General features: G+C 35.5%; 1 protein-coding gene across 10 annotated transcripts in view; it reads right to left on the bottom strand.

Annotated features, from left to right (window-relative positions):
• Positions 1 to 7,036: 7,036 nt before the first annotated feature.
• LOC126354167 (phospholipid-transporting ATPase IA) overlaps positions 7,037 to 26,382 on the bottom strand; it is a 627,555-nt gene continuing 608,209 nt past the window's right edge. For 3 of the 10 annotated variants that reach the window (XM_050003592.1, XM_050003590.1, XM_050003591.1), the window contains exons 22-25: positions 23,576 to 23,607; positions 23,291 to 23,375; positions 17,773 to 17,870; positions 7,037 to 12,965 (exon numbers count right to left, since the gene is read on the bottom strand). In XM_050003592.1, coding sequence (XP_049859549.1) covers positions 12,868 to 12,965; positions 17,773 to 17,870; positions 23,291 to 23,375; positions 23,576 to 23,607 — 313 coding nt within the window. In that variant the 3' untranslated portion in view covers positions 7,037 to 12,867. Of the gene's footprint in view, positions 12,966 to 17,772; positions 17,871 to 23,290; positions 23,376 to 23,575; positions 23,608 to 26,382 lie in introns of those variants that run through there. The other 7 variants (XM_050003597.1, XM_050003595.1, XM_050003596.1 and 4 more) reach the window with 5 other exon arrangements.

Genomic DNA, 26,382 nt, shown 5'->3' with positions numbered 1-26,382 from the left:
CAAATTATAGTTGCTAGATGAGTTTCCTCCTGCCAGTTGAGTTGAGGGCAGTGAGTGGTGTAAAGTTCCCTACCAAATTTGTGAACTTCATCTTATGAATATTTTCAAAATTGCTGCAGATTTTTGCATAATGTCTATTTGTAGTTATTACTGCCCCCCCTCCCCCCCATGAACCATGGACCTTGCCATTGGTGTGGAGGCTTGGGGCCTCAGTGATACAGATGGCCATACTGTAGGTGCAACCACGGCGGAGGGATATCTGTTGAGAGACCAGACAAACGCATGGCTCCTGAAGAGGGGCAGCAGCCTTCTCAGTTGTTGCAGGGGCAACAGTCTGGATGATTGACTGATCTGGCCTTGTGACACTAACCGAAACGGCCTTGCTGTGCTCGTACTGCGAACGGCTGAAAGCAAGAGGAAACTGCGGCCGTAATTTTTCCCGAGGGCATGCAGCTTTACTGTATGGTTAAATGATGATGGTATCCTTTTGGGTAAAATATTCTGGAGGTAAAATAGTCCCCCATTCAGATCTCCGGACAGGGACTACTCAAGAGGACGCCATTATCAGGAAAAAGAAACTGGTGTTCTACGGATTGGAGCATGGAATGTCAGGTCCCTTAATCGGGCAGGTAGGTTAGAAAATTTAAAAAGGGAAATGGATAGGTTAAAGTTGGATAGGGTGAGAATTAGTGAAGTTCGGTGGCAGGAGGAACAAGACTTTTGGTTAGGTGAATAAAGGGTTATAAATACAAAATCAAATAGGGATAATGCAGGAGTCGGTTTAATAATTAATAAAAAAATAGAAGTGCGGATAAGCTACTACAAACAGCATAGTGAACGCATTATTGTGGCCAAGATAGACACAAAGCCCACACCTACTACAGTAGTACTAGTTTATATGCCATCTAGCTCTGCAGATGATGAAGAAATTGATGAAATGTATGGTGAGATAAAAGCAATTATTCAGGTAGTGAAGGGAGACGAAAATTTAATAGTCATGGGTGACTGGAATTCGGTAGTAGGAAAAAGGGAAAGAAAGAAATGTAGTAGGTGAATATGGATTGGGGCTAAGAAATGAAAGAGGAAGCTGCCTGGTAGAGTTTTGCACAGAGCATAACTTAATCATAGCTAACACTTGGTTCAAGAATCATGAAAGAAGGTTGTATACATGGAAAAATCCTGGAGATACTGACAGGTATCAGATAGATTATGTAATGGTAAGACAGAGATTTAGGAACCAGGTTTTAAATTGTAAGACATTTCCAGGGGCAGATGTGGACTCTGACCACAATCTATTGGTTATGAACTGTAGATTAAAACTGAAGAAACTGCAAAAAGGTGGGAATTTAAGGAGATGGGAACTCGATAAACTGACTAAACCAGATGTAGTACAGAGTAAAACTGCAGTAAATGAAGCAGGCAAAAAATAATACAAGCGTCTCAAAAATGAGATCAACAGGAAATGCAAAATGGCTAAGCAGGCATGGCTAGAGGACAAATGTAAGGATGTAGAGGCTTATCTCACTAGGGGTCAGATAGATACTGCCTACAGGAAAATTAGAGACACCTTTGGAGAAAAGAGAACCACTTGTACGAATACCAAGAACTCAGATGGAAACCCAGTTCTAAGCAAAGAAGGGAAAGCAGAAAGGTGGAAGGAGTATATAGAGGGTCTATACAAGGGCGATGTACTTGAGGACAATATTATGGAAATGGAAGAGGATGTAGATGAAGATGAAATGGGAGATACGATACTGCGTGAAGAATTTGACAGAGCACTGAAAGACCTGAGTCGAAACAATGCCCTGGGAGTAGACAACATTCCATTAGAACTACTGATGGCCTTGGGAGAGCCAGTCATGACAAAACTCTACCATCTGGTGAGCAAGATGTATGAGACAGGCGAAATACCCCCAGACTTCAAGAAGAATATAATAATTCCAATCACAAAGAAAGCAGGTGTTGACAGATGTGAAAATTACCGAAATATCAGTTTAGTAAGTCACAGCTGCAAAATACTAACACGAATTCTTTACAGACAAATGGAAAAACTGGTAGAAGCCGACTTCGGGGAAGATCAGCTTGGATTTCGTAGAAATATTGGAACACATGAGGCAATACTGACCCTACGACTTATCTTAGAAGCTAGATTAAGGAAAGGCAAACCTAGGTTTCTGGCATTTGTAGACTTAGAGAAAGCTTTTGACAATGTTGACTGGAATATTCTCTTTCAAATCTGAAGGTGGCAGTGGTAAAATATAGGGAGCAAAAGGGTATTTACAATTTGTACAGAAACCAGATTGGCAGTTATAAGAGTCGAGGGATATGAAAGGGAAGCAGTGGTTGGGAAGGGAGTAAGACAGGGTTGTAGCCTCTTCACGATGTTATTCAATCTGTATATTGAGCAAGCAGTAAAGGAAACAAAAGAAAAATTCGGAATAGGTATTAAAATCCATTGAGAAGAAATAAAAACTTTGAGGTTCGCGGATGACATTGTAATTCGATCAGAGACAGCAAAGGACTTGGAAGAGCAGTTGAACGGAATGGATAGGGTCTTGAAATGAGGATATAAGATGAACATCAACAAAAGCAAATTGAGGATAATGGAATGTAGTCGAATTAAGTCGGGTGATGCTCAGGGAATTAGATTAGGAAATGAAACACTTAAAGTGGTAAAGGAGTTTTGCTATTTAGGGAGAAAAATAACTGATGATGGTCGAAGTAGAGAAGATATAAAATGTAGACTGGCAATGGCAAGGAAAGCGTTTCTGCAGAAGAGAAATTTGTTAACATCGAGTATAGATTTAAGTGTCAGGGTCATTTCTGAAAGTAATTGTATGGAGTGTAGCCATGTATGGAAGTGAAACATCGATGATAAATAGTTTGGACAAGAAGAGAATAGAAGCTTTTGAAATATGGTGCTACAGAAGAATGCTGAAGATTAGATGGGTAGACCACATAACTAATGATGAAGTATTGAATAGAATTGGGGAGGAGTTTTTGGCATAGCTTGACAAAAAGGAGGGACCGGTTAGTAGGACATGTTCTGAGGCCTCAAGGGATCACAAATTTAACATTGGAGGACAGCGTGGAGGGTAAAAATTGTAGAGGGAGACCAAGAGATGAATACACTAAGCAGATTCAGCAGGATGTAGGTTGCAGTATGCACTGGGAGACGAAGAAGTTTGCACAGGATAGGGTAACATGGAGAGCTGCATCAAACCAGTCTCAGGACTGAAGACAACACCCTCAGATTTAGTGGTGATAACCCATCAAAAACTAAACACAGATCAAGGATGAAAACAGATAGGTGTATGAACTGTCAAAAAGAGGAGAAATATAAATAGTGAATGGTCCAAGCCCAAGGTGTGCCATTGAGGGAACTGCATGAACCACGGTGACGTGGTCACAGTGTTGACTACAGGGGGAGAGCCATGCTGAAATCATTTTTTTCACAAAATTATGAACTGCCTGTCGGGACACTGTCGTGTCTGTTCGCTATGTTCAAATTTGTGTCTGTGTCCAGGTGTAACAGCCGTTTGCAACAAGGAAGGGACTTCCAGATGTACGTAACTCCTCTATTAGTTCTACACAACTGCCACATGTTATGACTCTTGAGTTTCATTTTGGAAGTTTTGGCTCTTTAATTCCTTTGTTGTAACAATGTTCACACCCATTTACTGTTGATTTCATTTCTGTGAGTGCTCTATCACCATCTCATCCGCTCTCATTATTCATCATATTTACTCGTGACTTTAGTATAATCTTGCCACATGACTCATCTTCTATAACCAATGCATAGTATGACAATTGCCAAGATTGCAGGAGAAGAGCAGACATGTCAGTGATAGAAAGTTCATTATTTTGTGGGAAAAAAGGGACATGAGGAAGACATGAACATTGGACCTTCTGCTTCACAGTACGAACTGTAATCACACAACCATGATGCCAGGGTTCTTGCAACTCCCCCAATGTTGCACATCTTGAGCTTGGACCGTTCAATGTTTCTATTTTTTTTTTCTTTGTTTTCCCAGCTCAGAATACCTTCTTCCTGTTTTCACTGTTCAGTTTTTGACAGGCTATCCTGTGGGTCATTTTACCATTAAACTGGAAAGGGGTATGATGGGGAGTTTCCCTTATTAGTATTTATCATTTCTAGAAGATTCTCTAAATTTTGTATATTTGTAATGTTTGCATTTTCTGGAATACATGATGTTTGAATAAACAGCAGAACTCTCCATGCGTAAGGCAGTTTTGTTCCATCTGTACATTGGTGTCCACAATAAACATCTTTTCAGTGTTTAATGTTGTATTCATGTTGCGGTTACTGTGTGACAGTATGAAAGATTAGATGTTCAAGCTGGTCAAGCATATCAGAAGCAATAGTGGTCACATAATAACAAAAACAACTTACTGTATGTTTTTCCAGTCAAAAGATGGCTTTTCTATTTGTTTAAGAAAAGGCTATAATTCAGATACTATCTTTTATCAATGCTAATTATTGTTAAATATGAGAATTCAGTTACCGCAAATGAATTACTTTTGCAGAGCCATTATAAATTATTATCTTAATAAATCTAAAGTGTGATACATTATGCAACAATAACAACTTTTTTGGTTTATCATGAAATTTAATTTGCTTCACTCATGTTGCTTACACATTTTTTCCAAAGAATAAATAAATTTACAAACATTTCATAAGTAATTTTTATCTGTATATCAGTATGTTGAAATTTACAAATGGAAAACATTAAAAGTTATGTCCCCATAAAAATATTGTTATGTATACATAGGACAATAAAATATGCCTTGCATGCTCCCTTTTATTTACAAAATAATGTTCTTAGAGCTTACTATTTAACAACTTTGTAACGTTCTATTACGTTATCACTAGACACAGAAAATATAAATCATTACAGTTGTTTTATCAGATTCATTATCCTCACAGGTTCTAGTACAGTAGTTTCTGACATGCACACGACCTCCGATAAAACAGGTTAGTGCAGAGTAAAATGTGCAAAACAGTAGAGCACAACTGTCTGGTGATTATATATAAATGCTAAGTGTAATGTGGTTCTTACATGGAGTAGAAGACATTTCAGTCAAGGATGTACCCATTCCAATTTTACATTTTTTCAGTAATATTTAACTTACTAAAATTACTTACATTATAAATGAACAGGTAAAGTATATCAATTATACAATCACTGCCAGTACTTAAGAAGCCAGCTCTGGCCTAACATAAAATTAAACAAGTGTGAAAGTACGCAATTGCTCACTATTTCCTTGGAGGAAATGCATGTGCGCGCTCACACACGCATGATCGCACACGTGCACGCACACTCTCCCACACGCACACACACACATACAAACTCTAAAGAACAATATCAAACACAACTATAATTTACTAAATGTAACTGTATCCATAAAATGAGACATTAAAAAAATATACAGCAAAAATGTTTCAAATATGTGTTTATCAATAATGCACGAAAAACAGTAACAATACTGTTTCCATGTCATACATTTAAAAGTATGGGTCCTACTGATCTCTCAGGCCTCTGTTTCTTTTCCATGGGAGAGTATGTGAGATACAACACTGGAGGAGGGGATGAAGTCTACTGAGTGAAGTGCATGTTATATAAAAATTATATGTGTATGTGAGATACAACACTGGAGGAGGGGATGAAGTCTACTGAGTGAAGTGCATGTTATATAAAAATTATGATTAAGAAAGGCAAATCAGACATGATTAACAGAGCATGAGGTACAACATTCCTGATATCCCTCTATTTTATTTATAGTGGTCGGACTTGCTTTTAATACAAAAATACTTTTAAAATGTCAGGTGTTACTAAGCACATTGAAGTGTTACTAAGCACATTGAAATAGTAACAAAAAATATGACACTTTCAATTAACACGTTGCAAAAGTAAAGTTCATGTTCACATTCCAGGTAGTGCAGAATTGTGACAAAATACATCGAACAGTAAGCGAGAGATATGTCAACAGGCACCCACTAACAATATTCATTCTTGCTAAGAGGAAAAGTAGAACATCTTTGTATGAAAAGCTTGTATATATTCAGTGTTACCTAACAGGGAATCATTGTCATGATGTCAGTATTTTTTGTATTACTTTTGTAATACATCAAGAACATCTGTAACTGATGTGATGTTGATAAACAAAACACTGAATGGGAATGGGAACTTGCTTCATTCAATTCTAAGGGACAATAATATGAATTTTCAGTCTGTCCTCATTATGGAATTCTATGGCCTATGAGAACTTGAAGGTATATATTTAGCACTTTTTCCAGTATTGTAGCCCATATATTAGTGCTACCCATATATTTACATAATCTCATAAGATTGAATCTTGTGTTCTCTGAAGTGAAAAACTATGATCCATAAAGTAAAAGGAATTCTTGAAGTTCTAAATGAAAATGAGAAGCTGGCAACTTCTAATATCAGACATGCTAAAACTTCTATGTCTTTTATTGAACAGAATGCAACACACTGGAAAAATAACTAATCACAGACAAAAAGAAGCTATATAAGCCAGTTAAAAGCTACAGATATGGAAAGCCTGTAAACAGAGAAAAATTGAGATAAACCAATAACTAAAGAGGAGATAAATGATAAGTAAGTACATGTAAACGAACTAAAATGGAGCAAAAGGAGAGGGGGAAGCAGAGGAGGGGGAGAATTGACATTCGCAAAAAGAACCTGAAATGGAATTTCTGTCCAGTTGGACATTTATATATATATTTTTGGATGTTGCAGAGATTCTTGTTAAAGCATGATATTTGCCTTCACAGCAATGTTCAGATAAATCAATAGCAGCTTTGATTTATTTTGAAGAACCACAACACACATAAGCATTTAACAATGAGAAATTAGAAACTGTATTATTTAAATATAGTTGTAATATTCAAATATATGGAAGTTGTAAGAAGGACATTTGTACTAAGTTGTAATTTAATCATCTTGCATCAAAAGTACACTAAATGTCAGGACTGTGGAATGTGTGTATACATCTGCCAGTTCAAACCGCAGTAGTAACCATACTGTGCAAGGACAATATGCCAACTCTAGGAGATAATTTAGGATCTACAAGTTCCTCCAAAACAAGATTGTAGAGGCATACTAAAGGACAAATGGAACCTGCAGCAGGTACATGAGAGAGATGATCTAGCTTGATGTTACTGATGACAGTTTGTAAATACTACATTATAGAACACAAAACTATTGACACAGGGCTCCAACGTATATTTCTGACGATGCACAATATTACAGTGCAACCACACACATGATAAAACTTATTTCCTCAAATATACACTTATGTACAATTGTAAGGCGAGTTAAGGTTCACGAGCAACACTCAAAAGTATTAACATATACATAGATGTAAATTTGTACATAAGCTACATACTGTAAGGAAACATTGCGTTTTAATGTAATTGACAATTCTGAGACATACACTTCTCGTGCCACATGTAGGAAGAATTAAGCATACCGAACTACAACACTTAAAATTACAACAATATTATTTTGCTGCACAGTCTTAATACAACTTCAAAGAATAATAAATACATAGGCCAATGAATTAAAACAATCATATTAGCACGTGAAGTGAGACAAATTTCTTTGTGGAAATTAAAAAAATGAATCACATTTGATTAATCTTTCAACTACTGGCATATTAATTGTTCTCTTGTTGAGTTTGTGGAGATTGAATGTTTTTGACACTCTTCTTAAAGAAGAGTATTTAGTTTAGTCAACAGCTCTGAACTCTAAGAGTGTGGAGTTTTTTATTCCTCTTCACCGATTAATTTCCTTGTATCCTTGTATCCTTATCCTATCCTTCCTTATGGCAACTGCAGGAGTATGCAAGTCTTTATTGTGTTCTAATGAATGACAATGTTAAAATGCAGTTTTGAATAGTTCATTTAGTTCATATTATGCTGATTCACGTGTAAGATATGATAAAATCTTTTGTCCCAAACTACTCTTAAAATTAGAATCTGTTCAATTCTGGTTTGAGGTTTAAGTCATCATATACCTGACTGATTTCAACATGGGGGAGCACTGTCATTGCTCCCCTCAAAACTATAGTATTTGGCTTCAAATTTCTCCTAGTTAACTTCCAGTAGTATTACTCTTAACAAATACTGCAAGGTATCAATATGAATGGTAGAAAAAAAAAGATCATTATTAGAAAAAAAGGGGAAAAATGTGGAGGTGGGGATGATGACAGATTCAAGGAGATTAGTTGTCAAAAACAGGAAACATAATTTACATATTAATTGCTTGCAAATGCTTTTGTGTTTATTGGTATGTACCTAACCTACAAGACCAGGGTATTTTACAGGTTACTGTTAGCACCAAAATTAATTGATAAAACATTTATAGCACATCAAATCTTGTCGCAGCATTTTCTGAAATAAGGAAGCTGTCTAGCACTTGCCTTTCTGACCGTTTAGTTCCTAGAAAAAATGACTATAATAATCCAAAAGCAAAATCATATTTGATGCCAATGCCTATTACAAGGTCCTCTATACCATACAAATCGTAACTTTTCTCCCTTCTATTATGCACGAAGACACATCAGAAACTTATGTAGAGAGCAGCACACTCCAAAAGAGCTTCATGTTACCTTTTAACATGATCATGGCACTAATTGATCCATTAAAAACCATCGCATTTCAGTCAGCAATAACAATACTGGGTACCCTGAATTGACACTTATACTAAGAATACAGAAGCATTTAAGAATGAACAGGCACAAGCAATAAATTCCCATAACCGTCATCTTTGAGAACTCACTCATAACTGGAAGAACATTTCTGTTCTGGCCGTGTAGACTTCAAAAAGGACGTATACAAAAAAAGCAATGCATCACAATTTGTTTTGATGATATATAAATCTTACACAATTTGGTACAACTATTATATGGTAACAAGGAAGGTATGATTTGGCTATCTGCAGAAACACAAAACATAACTCACAGCACCTAAATGCAAAATTCCTAGATCCAACTCACCAGCACTACTAACATTGATGGGTAGGTGGTTAATACATTAGTGCTATTTAGGTCAATTACAAGTGCTTGATATATAGTTGAAAAATGCTCAGACTTCAAGAACATAACAATCCCAGTCCAAAACAAGGCATGTGCTGATAGGTGTGAATATTATGTCACCATCACTTTCATTTGTTACGGTTACAAAATAATGTAAAAAGTTCTAGAAGCGAACTTGTGAGAGATTAGTTCGGATTCTGGAGAAATGTAGGGACACACAAGACAGTATCGACCATACTACATATCTTAAAAGATAGAACAAAGAAAAACAAACCTGCATTTATAGCATACATGATTTAGAGAAAGCTATCAATATTGTTGACTAGAATACACTCTTTGAAAGTCAGAATTTAGCAGGAATGCAACACAAAGAGCAAAAAATTATCTAAAACTTGTACAGAAATCACACTGCAGTTATAAGACCCAAACGATATGAAAGGGAAGCACTAGTTGAGAAGGGATTTAGAGGGGGTCCATAGCCTATTCCTGATGTTATTCAACTTGTTTATCCAGCAAGAAGTAAGGAAGCCAAGGAGAAATTTAGAAAGGGAAGTTAAAGTTCACAAGGAGGAAATAAGAACTTTATGTTAGACTTAACAAAAGACTTGAAAGATCAGTTAACAGGAACTGATGGTGTCATGAAAATAGGTTACAAAATGAACCTCAACAAAAGTAAAAAACAGATAATAAAATATAGTCAAATTGAATCAGGTGATGGTGAGAAATGGGATTATAAGTTCAGGCACTGAAAGTAGTAGATGAGGACATAAGATGCAGACTTGCAAGAGCAAGTAAAGTTTTCTGAAAAATAGTAATTTGTAACAATGGTACATACATACAATTTAAAGTCCCCCACTGTGTTTTTCTGTCTGTATGTGACAGCTAGTTTCAGGAACTATTTTAGGGATTTTGATATGGTTTTCACTATTAGATAACTGATTCATGAGAAAGATTTGTGCATACAATTTATAAATGCTCCACTGAAAATTGGCTGAACTATGATGAATTATAGTTCTCCACCATGTTTTTTCTGCCTATATGTACCTCAGGATACTGACACTGTTTTCATCAATAATAGACTGATATACGAAGAAGGTTTATGTACAACATTTATTAACACTATGCAAGGCAAGTTGTGTGTTGTTTACTGCGTGATGCCAAAGTGGCCTACTATTCATACATTTAAGTGTTACAAAATCTTCTGTGACATTATTTGTCTATGTTGTAGTCTTATAGAGTAGTGGATCATGGAGAATATATCACTACAAACAAGCAGAGAACAGAAGCGTTTGAAAAGTGGTTTTACAGAATGATGCTGAAGATTAGATGGGTAGATTGGATGTCTAATGAAGAGGTACTGAATCAAACTGAGGAGAAAACAAAACATTATGGCAAAATTTGACTAAAAAAGGGGGCCAGGCAGCATGGAAGAGTTAATTTGGTAATATAATGTAGTGTAAAGGGGCAAAAATTGTAGGCGAAGGAGACCAAAGCTTTAGTACACTAAACAGGTCAGATGGATGCAAGGTGAAGTTGTTATCCAGCGATGAAGAGACTTGAACAAGACAGACTAGTGGGGAGAGCTCCATAAAGACGACGACAACACTTCATAAAGACAACGACAACAGCAACAAATAATATTTTGGCCTAGAGCTATAAAGCCCATCTTCAATGTAAATAGAGGTTGCCATTTTTGTGTTTACCTTGGGGTTTTATCCATGGTATGTGCATATATCTGGCTGGATCACAAAATTTCATTGCTACATCACTCACTGTTACTACAAGACAGACATGGTTATAAAATTTTGAAAACACTATAGTACTTATTAACACATTATGTGGAAGCAGATGATATTTGGATGTCTGTGTAATAAAGCTATTTTTTCAATGTGCAAGATTTTTTTTTCAAACTGGAGTGCAGGGTAATAAGATGAGCTATAAATTTGTTATTGCCTTTCATGTGTTATAACAGCACTCCGTCCTGCTAAAGAAAGTATGATAAAATTTGAAACAGTGAATTGTCCTTGTGTATCACTTACCATTACAGGTATATCTGAGCATGTGATTCTTTGTTTCAATTGCATATTGATATAACCAATAAAATTGTGTTGCTCCATTGAAATATATAATTGTGTTTGCACATGGTGTTACACTCATAGATTTATAGCAATGACTTTCACAGGTAAAAAACAAGACGTGAAAAACATAATTGTTACAAGTAATATGTCGTGACAGGCTTATTAGTTTCTTCGATATTATTGCATATAATCTGCAACACAAACACTTAAAATAGCAAAATTTACTTTTTATTTTAAATATAAGTTACGAAAGTGAAAATATGAACATTCAGAATGCATTCATATATAGTACAATTAACAAAATTTTTCTTTGAATTTATTTACCACATTCACGATGGACGTGCTGCCACATTCATTTACATATTACTGATTCTTGATTAGTAACACTGTTTCACATAACAATAAATCTGCATTTGTAGCAGAGAGGGGGGAGGGGAAGCATCTTTCTTTCAATTTTTGTTGTCAGTAACTTTGTCTCTTGCACAACACTTTAAAAAAACCTGAATATATAAAATACAAAGGCTGATACAAGCGTATAAGAACCATTACGTCTCTGGATGCACAATTAATATGTGTTATAAACAGCATAAATTCTTACTCTTACAATACTGAATGAAACCAATAGAAACAAAAACCTGATTCCCAGTACTAGGAAAAAAGAATATTTGGATAACAGTTTGTTTTAAAATTTACTCTATTATAGTTTGAAATTTCATACTGTTATGAGCGAAACAGGTTGATAACACTGTTTCTGACTGAATATTGCTGGACAATGAGTTATGGTACTTTCACTGTTATTCCCCAGTGAGTTAATATTTATAACTTCAACTCAGTCTCTGTTTAAAGTTCTATACTGGTTACACATAATTTAACATAATTGAACGAGGCAAAGTGTACAACTTACTCTAAATCTCACTGAACTGATGATTTTTGATGTCAAAATGTAGTAACAAAAATGTATGTCCATGTATTATAAAAAAAGAGGGTGACTATTAAAAATGCCTACAAAAAATAAAAAAAGTCCCCACATATGCTAAGACTCTCCTGATTACATTATTAATAGAAAATGAAATAGTGACAACTTACAACATTAGTAATGTATCTGACAAGCAGATATTGACTTTAGCTACACCATATTCTATCAAAATACATTTTTCATAAGGAACAGTAGAACTGGAGGTACTGATGATGGAAGGAAGAACACTCAATGTGAAAATAGTGTCACAGTCAGAAATAGTGACCTCATTGTCAGATTTACACTTTATCTGAACAGTGATGCATTTGCCACTGATGATTTAGTTATTTGTAAGCTGAATACTGTTGGTATCTACAGTAAGTACTCACTTAAGACTTAATTAATTTTGTTGAATATACTCATAATAAAGAAATATAATGTTTCAGATCAGTTACATAAAGCATAATTTACCCTGTTTCCTTTCTTCAACTGAGATCCATTCAGTATGAAACACTGAACTGGTTTGAAAATAAAAAATAAAAATGTACTTTACATAATATGAAATTGACTGTACAGCAAACGCACAGACATACACCACAAACACCATTTGTGAAATCTCTGATGCATACTAATACCAGCATTCACAGAATACAATAGCTGCAATAATTTGCAAATTAAACCCTGCAGTAACTAGTCCAAATGTCATCCCATTTGCACATGCAGGATTGTAATAATAATGTCTCTTAAATTTTACATGCCACCCGGTTTTGGTAAGTTGGTGTTGTAAGCACGAATAACTTCTGATTGTGTGACAGCACCACCTTCTTCTTGAGAAAATGCAAAGCCATCTGCCAACAAAAAGAACTGAATTCATTACCAGTGAACTATGTGACAATATCTTCTTATAAATTTTCAATGTAACATTCATTTTTAAAGCATGTTGTATGAAGAATAAAAAATACTAAAATATTAAAATTGTAACATATAGAAACTATTTTTTACTGACACATCACATCGTCAGCAGAAATTTCGTATTTATAAACTATTTTTGTTCTGATTTACTCCATATTTCTATGTGAATACAATCACTTGAAAAAAAACAACATAGACTGTTACTCACCACATAGGAGATGGTGTGAAGCAGACAGGCGGAATGAAAAATACTACTAAACATTTAAACTTTCAGACAAAAGCATCCTCCTTCAGAAATTGAAAACACCTTCAAGCAAACACGACACTCACGCACACATGGCCATTGTCTCTGAGTGCCTTAAGACCATGAGCAAGTATGTGTGTGAGCTGTGCTTTTGTTTTAAATTTGGGAGCAGGACTTTTTTGTCTGAAAGCTTAAATGTTTAGCAGTCTTTTTCATTGTGCCTTTCACTGATTCAATGTCTTCTCTATGTGGTAAGTAACAGTCTATCCTTTTCACAGTGTTGTTATTCCATCCTAGACTTTACATCATTTAACCATTCTAGCTTGTAAAAGGATTACGCCAAAAGCAAGCAAGTTTTCTTTCTTCTTGTGTGAGCTTATTGACAACTTAGTGCTCTGGTGATTGGTCTCCCTTAATCCAAAAGTATTTACATTCTACAAAAATTTTCCTACAACATTTACATTTTGATTCTTTAATTTTTGCTTCACTGTCATCAAGTGATTTTGTTTTTATAATGCGTAGAAATGCTGCAAGTGATACAGAATCTGCCCACGAACACATTAGGTGTAAATTATCTGTGCTGTTTTGCTTCTTTGTTGAGGAGTAACAAGGCTACAACAAAGGTTGTACAAAAGCCCCATGAAAAAGAGGTATGCAGTATTATTTGAGACAATACGGAAATTTTTTGGGTGTTGTATGTGTGACAGGCACTATACATTCACAGCTCATTTAGTTTATTTGTTTTATGTTATGTAATTCATTACTTCTGAGACAGAATTTTCATTCTAGTCTTTTGATCTGCTGTCACAATGACTTGTTATTGTTATTTGTCTTAATGTTTGTGGAGAAATGTAATGATAACATCTACTTCTGATGATAACTTTTCCCGCCACATGTGTATTTTCTGTTACACATTATCTATCAAGTATTATCTTTTAAATCTATAACACTTTTGAAACTCAAATACCAATTTTTATTTCTTGTTTTTGCTTCTTTAAATCTTTCAAATGTAAAGTTGCAAATCATAATATCTGAGTTCATAGTTCAACAGTGAATTTCAAACGCAAAGTAATATATTTACTACCATCATATTATGACTTCATTCTGCAACAACAACTAGAGTTCCTTTTTGTTTGAAGACTGCTTCTACATTTTTATGCAGACGTTGTGTACTTTCATGATCAAACATTTTCTTGTCTGCTCTATTTTATGCAAAAGTATGCAGGAAAAGCCAGTTGTTATTTATGATTTTAGCACTATGTGCTTGTCATTATTTTTATCCAAACAAAATTTATGATGGATGCCACATAATGTCTAGCTAATTATTGGTTCCCTGTTTCATTCTGGAAAGTGGTTCACTTGCTTTCCATACAGCAACACAATAAAAGTTATTGCTTGCAATAGTAAGAAATATTTGTTATGCTAGTTTTTACCTAGTTTTAATAAAAATATGAGAAGCCAGTGCAGAAGATTTCAGTAATTTTGTAGTGATGTGCAACTTGGGATGGCTGACCACTTATTCAGGATTTGTATAAGCAGAAGCATTATTGCATCAAATCCATTAGAAAACTAAATTTGTAAACAGGAAAGGTACAGTGTAAATTGTTCTCAACCACCAAGGACAAATGAACATTGTATTTACTTAGATGCCAATAGCATTTATTTTTACAGAAAATAATAACTTCTTTGCAAAATTAGTTTTCTGACCTTTTAGATTATGTGCTTCATGTGCAGTAATCATTTTATGTTTTTTGGAAATATACTGTAAAAAACATGCAGTCTGCATGATTGGTTGATGCCCAAATAAACACTGTTCTTAGCTTTCATTTGACATGCATCTAGTAGTGAAATTCTGTAATCATATGCAACTGCAAGTGCTTTGAACATGTGAACATGGAAAACATCACTATATTTTTAGGCCATTAAAATTTATGTCAGAAAGTCAAATTCCTTGAATTCTCTTTAAATATGGCCCCCAATCAATCTACAGTTCAAAGTTTACTCGGATACTGATCTTTTTTTCACACTGAAAATTTTCTTCAGACTGCACCAATTGCTGCAAAATTCAGCATAACAATTTTTCCTCTAGGCAAAAAAATATATGAAGTTGAATGTTTTAAGCGATATTTTTTCTGCTAGACTGCTAATTAACATAGCACACACTGTGCAACGCTAGAAATGAAAATCTAATACATATTTCCTTGTGTTGTAATGCACTAGCACTGCCTCATGTTAATAGCTTGCAAATTGAGGAAAGGAATTAGAAGTTGCCAATCAATACCTTCTCTTCCTCACAATTATCGAAAAAAGTTATATGCTTGTATGCTACATATTTTGTCAAATCGCCAGAGATTCAATGAATGGAAGCTGCAGCGTAACACCTATAAACATTTTCATCAGCAATCTGTCAGCAGTTAATAACATTTCAGCCTGAAGTCTGTGAGGTAAGAAGCAATTAACTAGCACAAAAATAAAATAACTTTCACTGCAAGGGGGGGGGGGGGGGGGGAGTAAGACATGGAAATAAAAAAAATGTATTCCCAAAAAATTATTGGAGTCATGTGAAAATTTATTATGTCACTTTGAAAGGTTGGGTAAAATAAAGTGAATCCTTCCTTTCTTGAAAAATAACCCGTGGATCTCCTACAAGTATCTTGCTTCAAGTTGTATGCATTGCTACTTCATCTCATGTCACTTTCTTTCCATTATTTTATTTTATTTTATTTTATTTCAAAGGCAGAAACGGTCACTCTGGGAAGTGAAAACAATGCCCATCAATGATATTGTGTGCTTTTGGAACAGAAATAATTTAGAGGAGAGAGATTTGGCCTGTAAACTGGATGTGGAAGTGTGTGATTTGAGACATTCTAGCTCACAAAATGAGTGTGGTGATTGACCTTAAGTTTGGTAGTGTTGTGAACAAAATGCTTTGAAGTGCAACCCTTGGCTCCTTTCCTGGTCATTTTTGAAAGACTCTGAAAATTGTACTTCAGCACAATAATCTCCAGTTACTCCCCTAACTTGAAATGTGTGTAAGATAGTTTGCTAACACAGTGATGAAACTGCACACTAATCTTTGTGCCAGACCCGTTGCCTGTTTCATTTTTGTCGAGTGAGTGTAAGATCCAGATTTATAGCTGCTTCACATCTGGGTCAAACTGGTATGGACATGTGTTTCAAATAACTTTGTGTTTCAATTAACTTATGATGTAGAATATAGGTTCTGACTAGCCAGGATTAAATCTATACAAGCCCTGTTTACAGTACACGTGCTCACAATTTCTTTTTCTTGAAGCAAAGTTGTGAAAGGGCATGCTGAACTGTGAATACCTGGAATCAGATTGTCTTTAGTGAGGTATGATACTCATTAATAAGGAAAAAATCCTTCCCCTTCTCTCTCTCAGCAAGAAAGTGTACAGAATCTGAGGAAACAATTGTGACAAACAGACATGTCACAGGTTACCATCAAATTTATGTATGCCTATGTGCACATTTAAATCACATTCTGTTACCAATGGTGGAACAGCAGAGTTCTGGAGTCACGTTTAAAATTAAATTTCTGCATCACACTAAGTAATTTAATAATAAGCCTAGGAAGGAATCCTATGAAAACTCTCATCTCACACCAAAACAAATACTTTACACAGAACAGAAAACAAATCAGATTATTTGTGTTGTAATAACTATCTGCCTCGCAGGAAATACGTATCATATTTAAACTTTTGATGGCAGCATTAATTATGGGTTTCGGTGTGTTTAAAACTGGAGGGTATGCACAAAAATGTTGTTATATTAGGTTTGTGAAGACTGAATTGAAGAACTTTGCTGCATAAAAGCAACTTGCTGCTATGTTATTAGTGACATTTCTACATCTTAGCTGATATAAGTTATTTGAATTTTTTTTTAACAATACATAAAAATACAATTGGTGCTGAACTGTGAATATAACATCAACTAGTGGACAGCTGCATAAGAATACATTAAGCAAAGAACAAAAAATTATTGTAGTGATACTGAAAAGCAGTGCATGTCTATTGTAAATAGCCTTTGTCTTATTATGACTACAATAGGTCTTAATAAAGCTAAGGTATGTACATTACAGTATTACATCTTATGTTTTTTAGTATTGAGAATATATGAATGGATAGAAGCCCCTCCCTCTTCTTACTTGATCTAATTAGCAGCACATTTGTTGAGAAAAACCAAACTATTAAAATGATCTGATTGGGCACAATACACAGATTAAAATGGGTGTATATAGCAACTTGAATGTCAGCAAACAGTTAACAAATGACACACACACACACACACACACACACACACACACACACACACACACACACACACAATGTTAAGCATCAACCTTTCATTTCCCTGCTATCTGGAACTTTGTTATCAACTGTTACAATGTCTCTTAGTTAATCAGAAGAAAAACTGAATTATATCACAACAATAATGTACAATCATGAATTCCAGTAATCAGTAGCTCAGATACTTACGAGAAAGTTCCACTTCCATATTTACCCTGGTGGCAGAGCGTCGGTTGAATGAAAATACACTTCTCACATTCTTCAGGAGCCTTGCTGTTTCCGTCAGTCTGAAAATGTGGGTTGCAATGTTTTCTACGCATTACGAAAGTCTAATCTTAACCCATTTCAATTTTTTCAATAAAAGGAAATTATTGTAACATGCAGCTTCACATAAGCCATGCAAGCACCCTGGTATATATTAAGATACACTGCAACGTACTCAAAATATATATTTACCTTTTTCTATATGTCCAGAAATGATGAGATATTTCACTTATATTTTAATTTAACAAAAGTTATGTTGCAAAACAATTGTCTTCTCCTCCCCATCCATCATTCATTCTCTAAATTGGACACAAACTTTGATAAGCTTTACAGTCCTCAATGAAAATTTGCTAGTCTTTATATCATGTCTACATACCTCCATTCAGGTTAACACATGGACAATGTTTTACACCCTGAACTCCCTATTTTGCTCTCATGGTAGAGATATGGGTCACCAAAGTTATTATCATGTGCCTTGATTCATTTATGAGTGCAGGATGTGGACAAATCATCATATAAAGTTTTGCAGTACATTATACATCATTCTGCAATGACCAGTAAGGGGTAGATGCTATCAGTACAGACTGACTCATTTTCTATGCAATCCACAATGGTGTGCATAAAAAAGACTGGCTCTGCACTGTGAGCTTTAGCCCATGTGCTGTGATTTTGTTTGCCATGTCTTTGATATAGGCATAAAAGAATGCCATTTCAAAGTACAAGCTCTTTGAACAAAATAATTAATAAGCATCTCCAGGGTTTCAGAATATGACAGTTACAAGAGAGATAACAGCAAGAATACATCACTCAACAGATAATCTTCCCAAGTTTCCACTCATAGCTCCTCCAGTAGCGTAGTTGCAAAATGTGATGCTAGCAGTCATATCATGGGATAAATCAGAGCATTAATGTATTTTTCATATTTGAACTCACTAAATGTGATTAAATTGTGATGATTTACACCAGGTGGTAGGTGGGAGCTTCAATTGATGATACTATTGATGGGTTTACAAGAAATTCAGAGAGATTGTCTTCTTGTACACTATGGCAAAATAGGTGATGTCCAGGCCTACCAACTAGGAAGGTGGATACTATGGAAAAAAGATTTATCACAAGCCATAACTTGATGTGGTCCTTTCTTATTTTAGGATTAAATAAAAGATTATGTGACTGCACACCCAATGCCATATAGTTCTCACAAGTACTAGGAACAGTCACGAATGTTGTCATTGATATGAACCATAATACGTTTGGACACACTTGCAATGAGTTAGAATTAAGTATTAACATTTGTTATATCATAAATGAAAGCAACATTTAACATTTGAATGGTGTACTTAAAACTTGCAGAGATTCTCTATACACTAACATACGTCCTTTTGCGGTCTTTCCTGTAGTTGGTGCACAATCATATTCAATGGTTTTATGCTAACAGATATTGCTGCAAAGAATTGTAGTGGTTGACAGAGATAAATTAACACCGCAATGTAAGCTGACAGTAACCATGAAGTATTGTACAGTGGATGAATATTTGCAAACTAGACTTTTTCCAAAGTTCACACAGATACAACATAAGAGACTACATAATGTTACTGAAACAAATGACCCCTGCAGAGATGTTAACTGTAAGCTTTCCAGTAGTAGACAGCAGATTTGTTGGTGGACCAAAGTATATAAGTATTGGCATGTGGATATTTTAGGGTTTTGAAAATTACATATTTGTTCATAAAATTGCAGGATGAAAATTTATTTGAGCAGTTAAGTTTCAACAAGCACTTGCTTTAACTGAAATATGATTGGTTAAAATAAAAAAGGTTACACACCTATTTAGTATTCCTCTGCTGTGTATTACTGATTTAAAAGCAACTGCCATATTTGAAATTGCATTCATTTATAAATATTCTCAATTAGTAACGTAAGTGAACAATGAAGAATGTCAATGAAAGTGTTAACATTTAATCTTGGAATGTAACAAGTACAGTGGTTCAATTGGCAAAAGTAAATTTGAATGTAACCAATCTTTAATTAAAGATAGCTTTTAAGTGAATTAGTTTTCAGAAAACTGAAATTGGTCATCAGAAGAAATGAAATATAGGCTTTTTAATGAGCAGTGTCAATACTCTCAAATCTACTTATTAGCTCATTCTTATTTTGAACAATACATGATGCAGTAATAATTTCAATTATCAGTTACTCTTAATGAACATGGTTTTCAACAAAACTATATCATTGTAACCAGTGAACTGAAAACCATCACCTGAATAAAATAATAATGAGATATTGTGTATGTACAGTAACTTGTCAATTTCAAATGTTTGGTGTATACAGACAGACAGATACAACTGAAATATAAAGGGGAAAAATAGTTATTCAGCAGGCATAGAAAAGCAGCAGTTGGAATAGTTACAGGTTGTTACATTTCACTGTTCAGTCTGTGTAACCTTTTTGGCAGTTTTCTCTCTGTACCTCATTCAGATTGCCTGCAAAATTCTTACACTGGAAAACATTTATCTATGGTCTGTTCATTTCCACTGAACAATTTATCATCTATCCAATCATTTAAAATTGGCAATGATCCCAAGCAAAATAACAGAAGCCCATGGAAGGCATTCTCTTTAGAGAGCTTCACAGATATGAAGCTAACTGGGGTAAAAAACCAATCAGTATGCAGTAACTCTGCAACTAATTGCTGGAGATCAAGAGTCACTAACACAAAAATACTCAAAGATATCCCTAAACAGCCTCTAAAAGTTTGTTGATGGATTTCTGGTTCACCATGTATACATTTTTATGTGTGTCTCAAGTTTGGTATTAAAGTTTCATCAAAACATGTTTTGTAGTTTTGACTTCTTTCACATCACTGAGGACCATTTCTCTTATAATATGTGGAAGCAACATCAGTACATCTCTTTTTCTGTATGTATCACTACCTGACAGAAAAAGTGAAGCACCCAGAGAACTTAGTAAGATGTCAATGTAACTTTGCACATGTACACACCAAGTTGGGAATACAAGTGATTAGAAATGAAATTCTCTGTGACAGGTGGAATGGGCACCAGAGTGCATTAGTGTTATTACCAGGTCTGGTAGAGTATATAAGGTGTGTGAAAAGCATCAGATGTTGTGGGATTACTGTGAAGGAAATGGAGATGATGCATACTAATGTGATACAGCTCATGGGTTTCCATTTGGCCATCTGGTCGAATAGTGCAAAATTCAGATTTGTAGGACATTTGGATGTGACAGTGGCCCAATGCTACACTGCATGGGAATGTGAGGGCAGATATACATGTCATCAATGTTCCGGTCAACCATGCCCGACCACTACATTGGGTGATTGTTGCATTGTGCACTAAGCACATCGTAACCCTTTTGCATCTGTGCCTGCTATCCAAGAACAAGAAAGGGATTCCCTCCAACATTCTGTGTCACCCCACACCATTGGTTGGAGACTAACAGCAGACAGTATAGGGAATTATTGTCTCTTGCATAGGCTGCTATTAACTCCACAACAGAAACAGCTACATTTGGACTGGTACCATGACCAAAATGTGTGGACTGCTGATGAATGACATCCCATTGTGTTCACTGATGAATCACAGTTCTGCACTACACCGGATGAATGTTGCTGGCGAGTATGGCAGCAACCTGGGGAGAGGTTCCTTTCTTCCAATGCTTTGTGGAGGCACAGTAGTAGTTATTTTGGTGTCATGATGTGAAGTCCCATTGAGTATGACTTCAGGTCACAGCTGGTAGTGATTGAGGAAACTCTGATGTCACAGCACTACATAACAGACATTCTAAGAGGGGCAGTCAAATGAAAACTGAACACCTGCCACAACACAAGCATGGACTGGTTCCATGAAAAAGTCGTCACCACATGTGTTAAGACCTTTACCACAAGGGAGACTAGATGCTCAATTACTGTTTTCACAGAATGAGGTCAGACCACACCCACTCTTTCATTTCCTTGTCTGTCTGAAAGCGATGTCCATGTATGTCTTTCTCCAGGTCATCGAATATGTGAAAATCACGCAGTGAAAAATTCAGGCTGTACAAAGGATATTGTAGTGTTTCCCAACCTTCATCCAATTGGCAGTGTGGGAGCAGGTGTTACTGTGCAACAGGATGATCCTGTCCAACAGCAGTGCGACAACCTGAGGGCAAATGGCAAAGCCAACAGCAGAAACATCCCACATCTCCCCCATCAAAGAACTCCAGAGCTGTTCACGCAAGTTCCAGTAAGGTCACGGTGACCTACTCCATCAACTGCAGGGGCCCTCTGTCTGTTAAGTTCCTCAAGTGTAGAACCACAATCAATGCACAGCACTACGAAGACATCTGAAGAAACTGTGATGCAACTTAAAGTCAAAATGTCCCGGAATGCTGTCAGACAGAATCATCCTGTTACATTATAATGTCTGCCCCCACACAACTAATCAGATGGAGGCTATGCTTCATTGATTTGGTTGGGAAACATAGCAACATCCTTTGTACAGCACACATCTTTCACATTGTGATTTTCACATACTTGGTTACCTGAAGGAAGACATGCATGGACATTTATTACAGTTGGACAAGGAAGTGCAAGAGTGGATGTGGCTGTGGCCAACCACATTCTATAAAACATGAATTAATTGTCTTGTCCTCTAGTGAAGTAAATGTCTTAATGCGCGTGGTGAATAATTTTGAATGAAACCATTTCATGGCTGCGTCGTGGTGGGTGTTCAGTTTTCATCTGAACACCCCTTATATGTCCTCTTTTGTACTTCTCATGGAAAGGTATGGTGATGCCAGCTTTCAACAGAACAATGCATGTGGCATGTGTTTCTATGAACTGTCTGCCTGATGTTGACATACTCCCATAGCCAAAAATATCCTTAGATCTGTCATTGATAGAACTTGTGTGAGGCCACTTTGAACTTTAACTCAGTCCTGTACCAGTATCCAGAATTTCAAGGGCCAGTAACAAAAGTTGTGGGCCAGCTTGCCTATGGAAGGAATACAACAGTACTGTGACAGCCTTCCTACCTGAATCGGTGCATACATCCAGGCCAGAGCTGGTGCAGAGTCATACTGCTAAGTGGGCTCATACCACCAAACTCTTTGTAATCTGATTCGATAGTACTATCACTGAAATAACATCACATACTCTCGCAGCCTATGAAGTTTAATTATATTTCTTCCTTCGCTTCTGAGTGCTTCTCATTTTTTTTTGTAAGGCAATGTGTATTACATATTTCTACATCCTTCATGATCTTCACACTATGGATCTATTGAAAAAAGTGTATCTATCTATCTAAATATTATGCACAGAGACACAGTCAATTGTCCTATCATTAAAAAATGCTTTATTACCAAGTTATATTTGCATAATATGATGTTCTAAGATATAACTTTTGTTCCCTTATGATTTAATCTATTTTATAGTTTTCGTACAAACCGTGTGTAGAATCTGCATTGGTTCCTGTGATGAAAGCAACAGAGTGGTGATGTGATGCGATCTTCATCTGTGCCATGCCACGTAACTTGCAAATCAAAATATTATGGTAACAACTTTATTACACTACATGATGCATTACACAATGAAAAATACTACTGTACCTACAAATTGTCCAACAAAAATTATGTGAAACAGCATGAATTAATGACTACAGTATATTTTAACAGAAGAGCAGCATGCAGTACAAGTCATATTATTTTTAAGGTGTCATTTAGTAGTACTTACATCTCGACAGCTGTCCAATTGCATGCAACGGTCTGAAGAAATTGATGAGAAGGGAAAGAAACAAAGAGAAAGAACACCATCAATAGAATAACAAAGACAAGGTTTGGGTGTCAGGAAAACATAGAATTATTAGTAACTACAATACATACGTAAAGTCAAACAACCAGTGACAACTAAACAAAAGATGTTAAAAAACATGATTCTTTTTAATGCATATGGAATTTTTGTTAGAAATAATAGTTATATCATCACCGTGGAATCAAATTGTAGTATTAGGTTAAATGCAGGTCTCTTTGATAGTGTGCATGCTGGAGCAGCCACGTCCATTCTAAAGAGTTTGTGGGTAAGGAGATGGCTGTATTGCATGATGAGCACTCACTTGAATTTGATGAGCAAACAAATGTAAAGGAATTAACCAGGAAAGTGACTGTATTTTAAAATTAAACTCAAATGTTTTAAGAGTAACTTACAATTTTTAAAATAACTACACAATAATATTTTTATAGGAGCCACTAAGTACAGAAACTAATACATAAATGTGAACAGAATAAAAGCTTTGTACAAAGCAATGACAAAATTAATTCATAATTTAAAGGGTGATGGTGCTTATCTGAATTTATTTATTAACTTGGAACATGTGCGTAAGGAATATACAAATGTGTCTACAACTGCTATAATATGCACACATTCAAATCTATATTTAATAATGTCTGTTTTCAGTATACAGTCTATGATATTACAATACTTGTACAGAAAAAGGTAGTGTCTTTGTTAACAACTTTAGGATAAAATACTTTTGGTGACGACTGATGTGCAAGTGTAAACAGTGTATTGTACACAGAATTACACAGAAGAAAAGTGATACTATACACAAGATTTCTGGAATCTGTAGAATAATTTAACTTAGATGTGCACACCTGCAGCAGTAACGAATGTATCTCTTCCTTTTATCACTTTTTTGTGTTATATGCTTACTGCAAATAAATGTTTCTCATTTTTTCTTTGTGAAGCAAAGAAAGGAAATTTGTAACTTTCATACTGAACAATGATGAAAAAAGGAAAAGTCTATCCTTAGAATGATTCTAAAATTGCAACAAAAGAAAATTTGCACCTTCATACTTAACAATGATGAGAAAAGGAAATGAGTATCTTCAGTATGATTCTAAAATTGGAAGCAAGTTGTACTTGAGACATGTATATAAAGAAAATCTAAAATAAATACTTGGTGCATACACATTAACTACAACTATTTGCACACCACCTTTCCATTTCTAAAAGGAAATTTACATAACACCCTAATTTGAGAATTACTTTCACTATTGTGAAATAAGTTTGTGAAACACATAACATCAAAAATTACAGTAATATTCCATACATCTGCTCTTGAACCTGCCTAAGAACATCTCATGTCAGAAGGTACTATTTTTAGTACTTTTCAGTTTGACATCAAGTAATTTGCAACAGTTTTCCTTTAAATTCTCATTTTAAATAATTCCTTTAGACTGTTTTTCTTTTTGAGTCTATAGGAACTACGAAAGGAGTGCCTACTATTCAACTACAAAAACAAGAGTGAGAAATTGTGGATTACAACGTTAAGAATTACTCAGGTACCCTCTGAATACAATAAGATTACATCCCCAAGTATATTTCAGGTAGACTTGATTAAGCTGAACTTATACACAACTGTAGAAAACCGAAATTTGTCAGTCTGTGACAGATATTTCACATGAATCCTATGTGTCAATGTTCATTATTAGCAATGATACTTAAAGAGAAAATGCCACAGAAGCGTAATGATGATTCTGGTCAGCCCATAAAATTAACTGACAAAAGCCAATTCGCTCTGCAGCAAACTATCAGTTTTCTGTTGTTCTTGTCATCCACAACAGAGAACGTCCATTGTAGCTCACATTCAGACATCAATAACAGAATGATTAACTGAAAAGTGATAGTACTATGTTTTCCTCCTAATTCTGCTACCTAAAAGCCACTGATCTAAAGAATGAATCTTTCCTTTGCAGTGCCCATTATCCAGCCAATCCCGTTTTAGGACTGATACCAATTTCACTGAGAACCAACTATGCCCATATACATGATATTATTATTATAACTATTATTATTATTATTACTACTATGAGCTCACCACAATCCATGTACACTTTCTTATGTATTTATATAATAGAGGGAAACATTCCACGTGGGAAAAATATATCTAAAAACAAAGATAATGTAACGTACCAAACGAAAGCATTGGTATGTTGATAGACACACAAACACACACATACAAAATTTGAGCTTTCGCAACCTATGGTAGCTTCATCAGGAAAGAGGGAAGGAGAGGGAAAGACAAAAGGATGTGGGTTTTAAGGGGGAGGGTAAGGAGTCATTCCAATCCCGGGAGTGGAAAGACTTACCTTAGGGGAAGAAAAGGACAGGTATACACTTGCACTCACACACATATCCATTCGCGCATATACAGACACAAGCAGACATATGTGAAGGCAAAGAGTCAGGGCAGCGATGTCAGTCGAAGCGGAAGTACAGAGGCAAAGATGTTGTTGAATGGCAGGTGAGGTATGAGCGGAGGCAACTTGAAATTAGCGGAGGTTGAGGCCTGGTGGGTAACGGGAAGAGAGGATATATTGAAGGGCAAGTTCCCATCTCCGGAGTTCTGATAGGTTGGTGTTAGTGGGAAGTATCCAGATAACTCGGACGGTGTAACACTGTGCCAAGATGTGCTGGCCATGCACCAAGGCATGTTTAGCCACAGAGTGATCCTCATTACCAACAAACACTGTCTGCCTGTG

This window comes from Schistocerca gregaria, chromosome 3, assembly GCF_023897955.1.
Source record: "Schistocerca gregaria isolate iqSchGreg1 chromosome 3, iqSchGreg1.2, whole genome shotgun sequence".
Classification (NCBI taxonomy): domain Eukaryota; kingdom Metazoa; phylum Arthropoda; class Insecta; order Orthoptera; family Acrididae; genus Schistocerca; species Schistocerca gregaria.
This window is presented reverse-complemented; position numbering and strand designations above follow the sequence as displayed.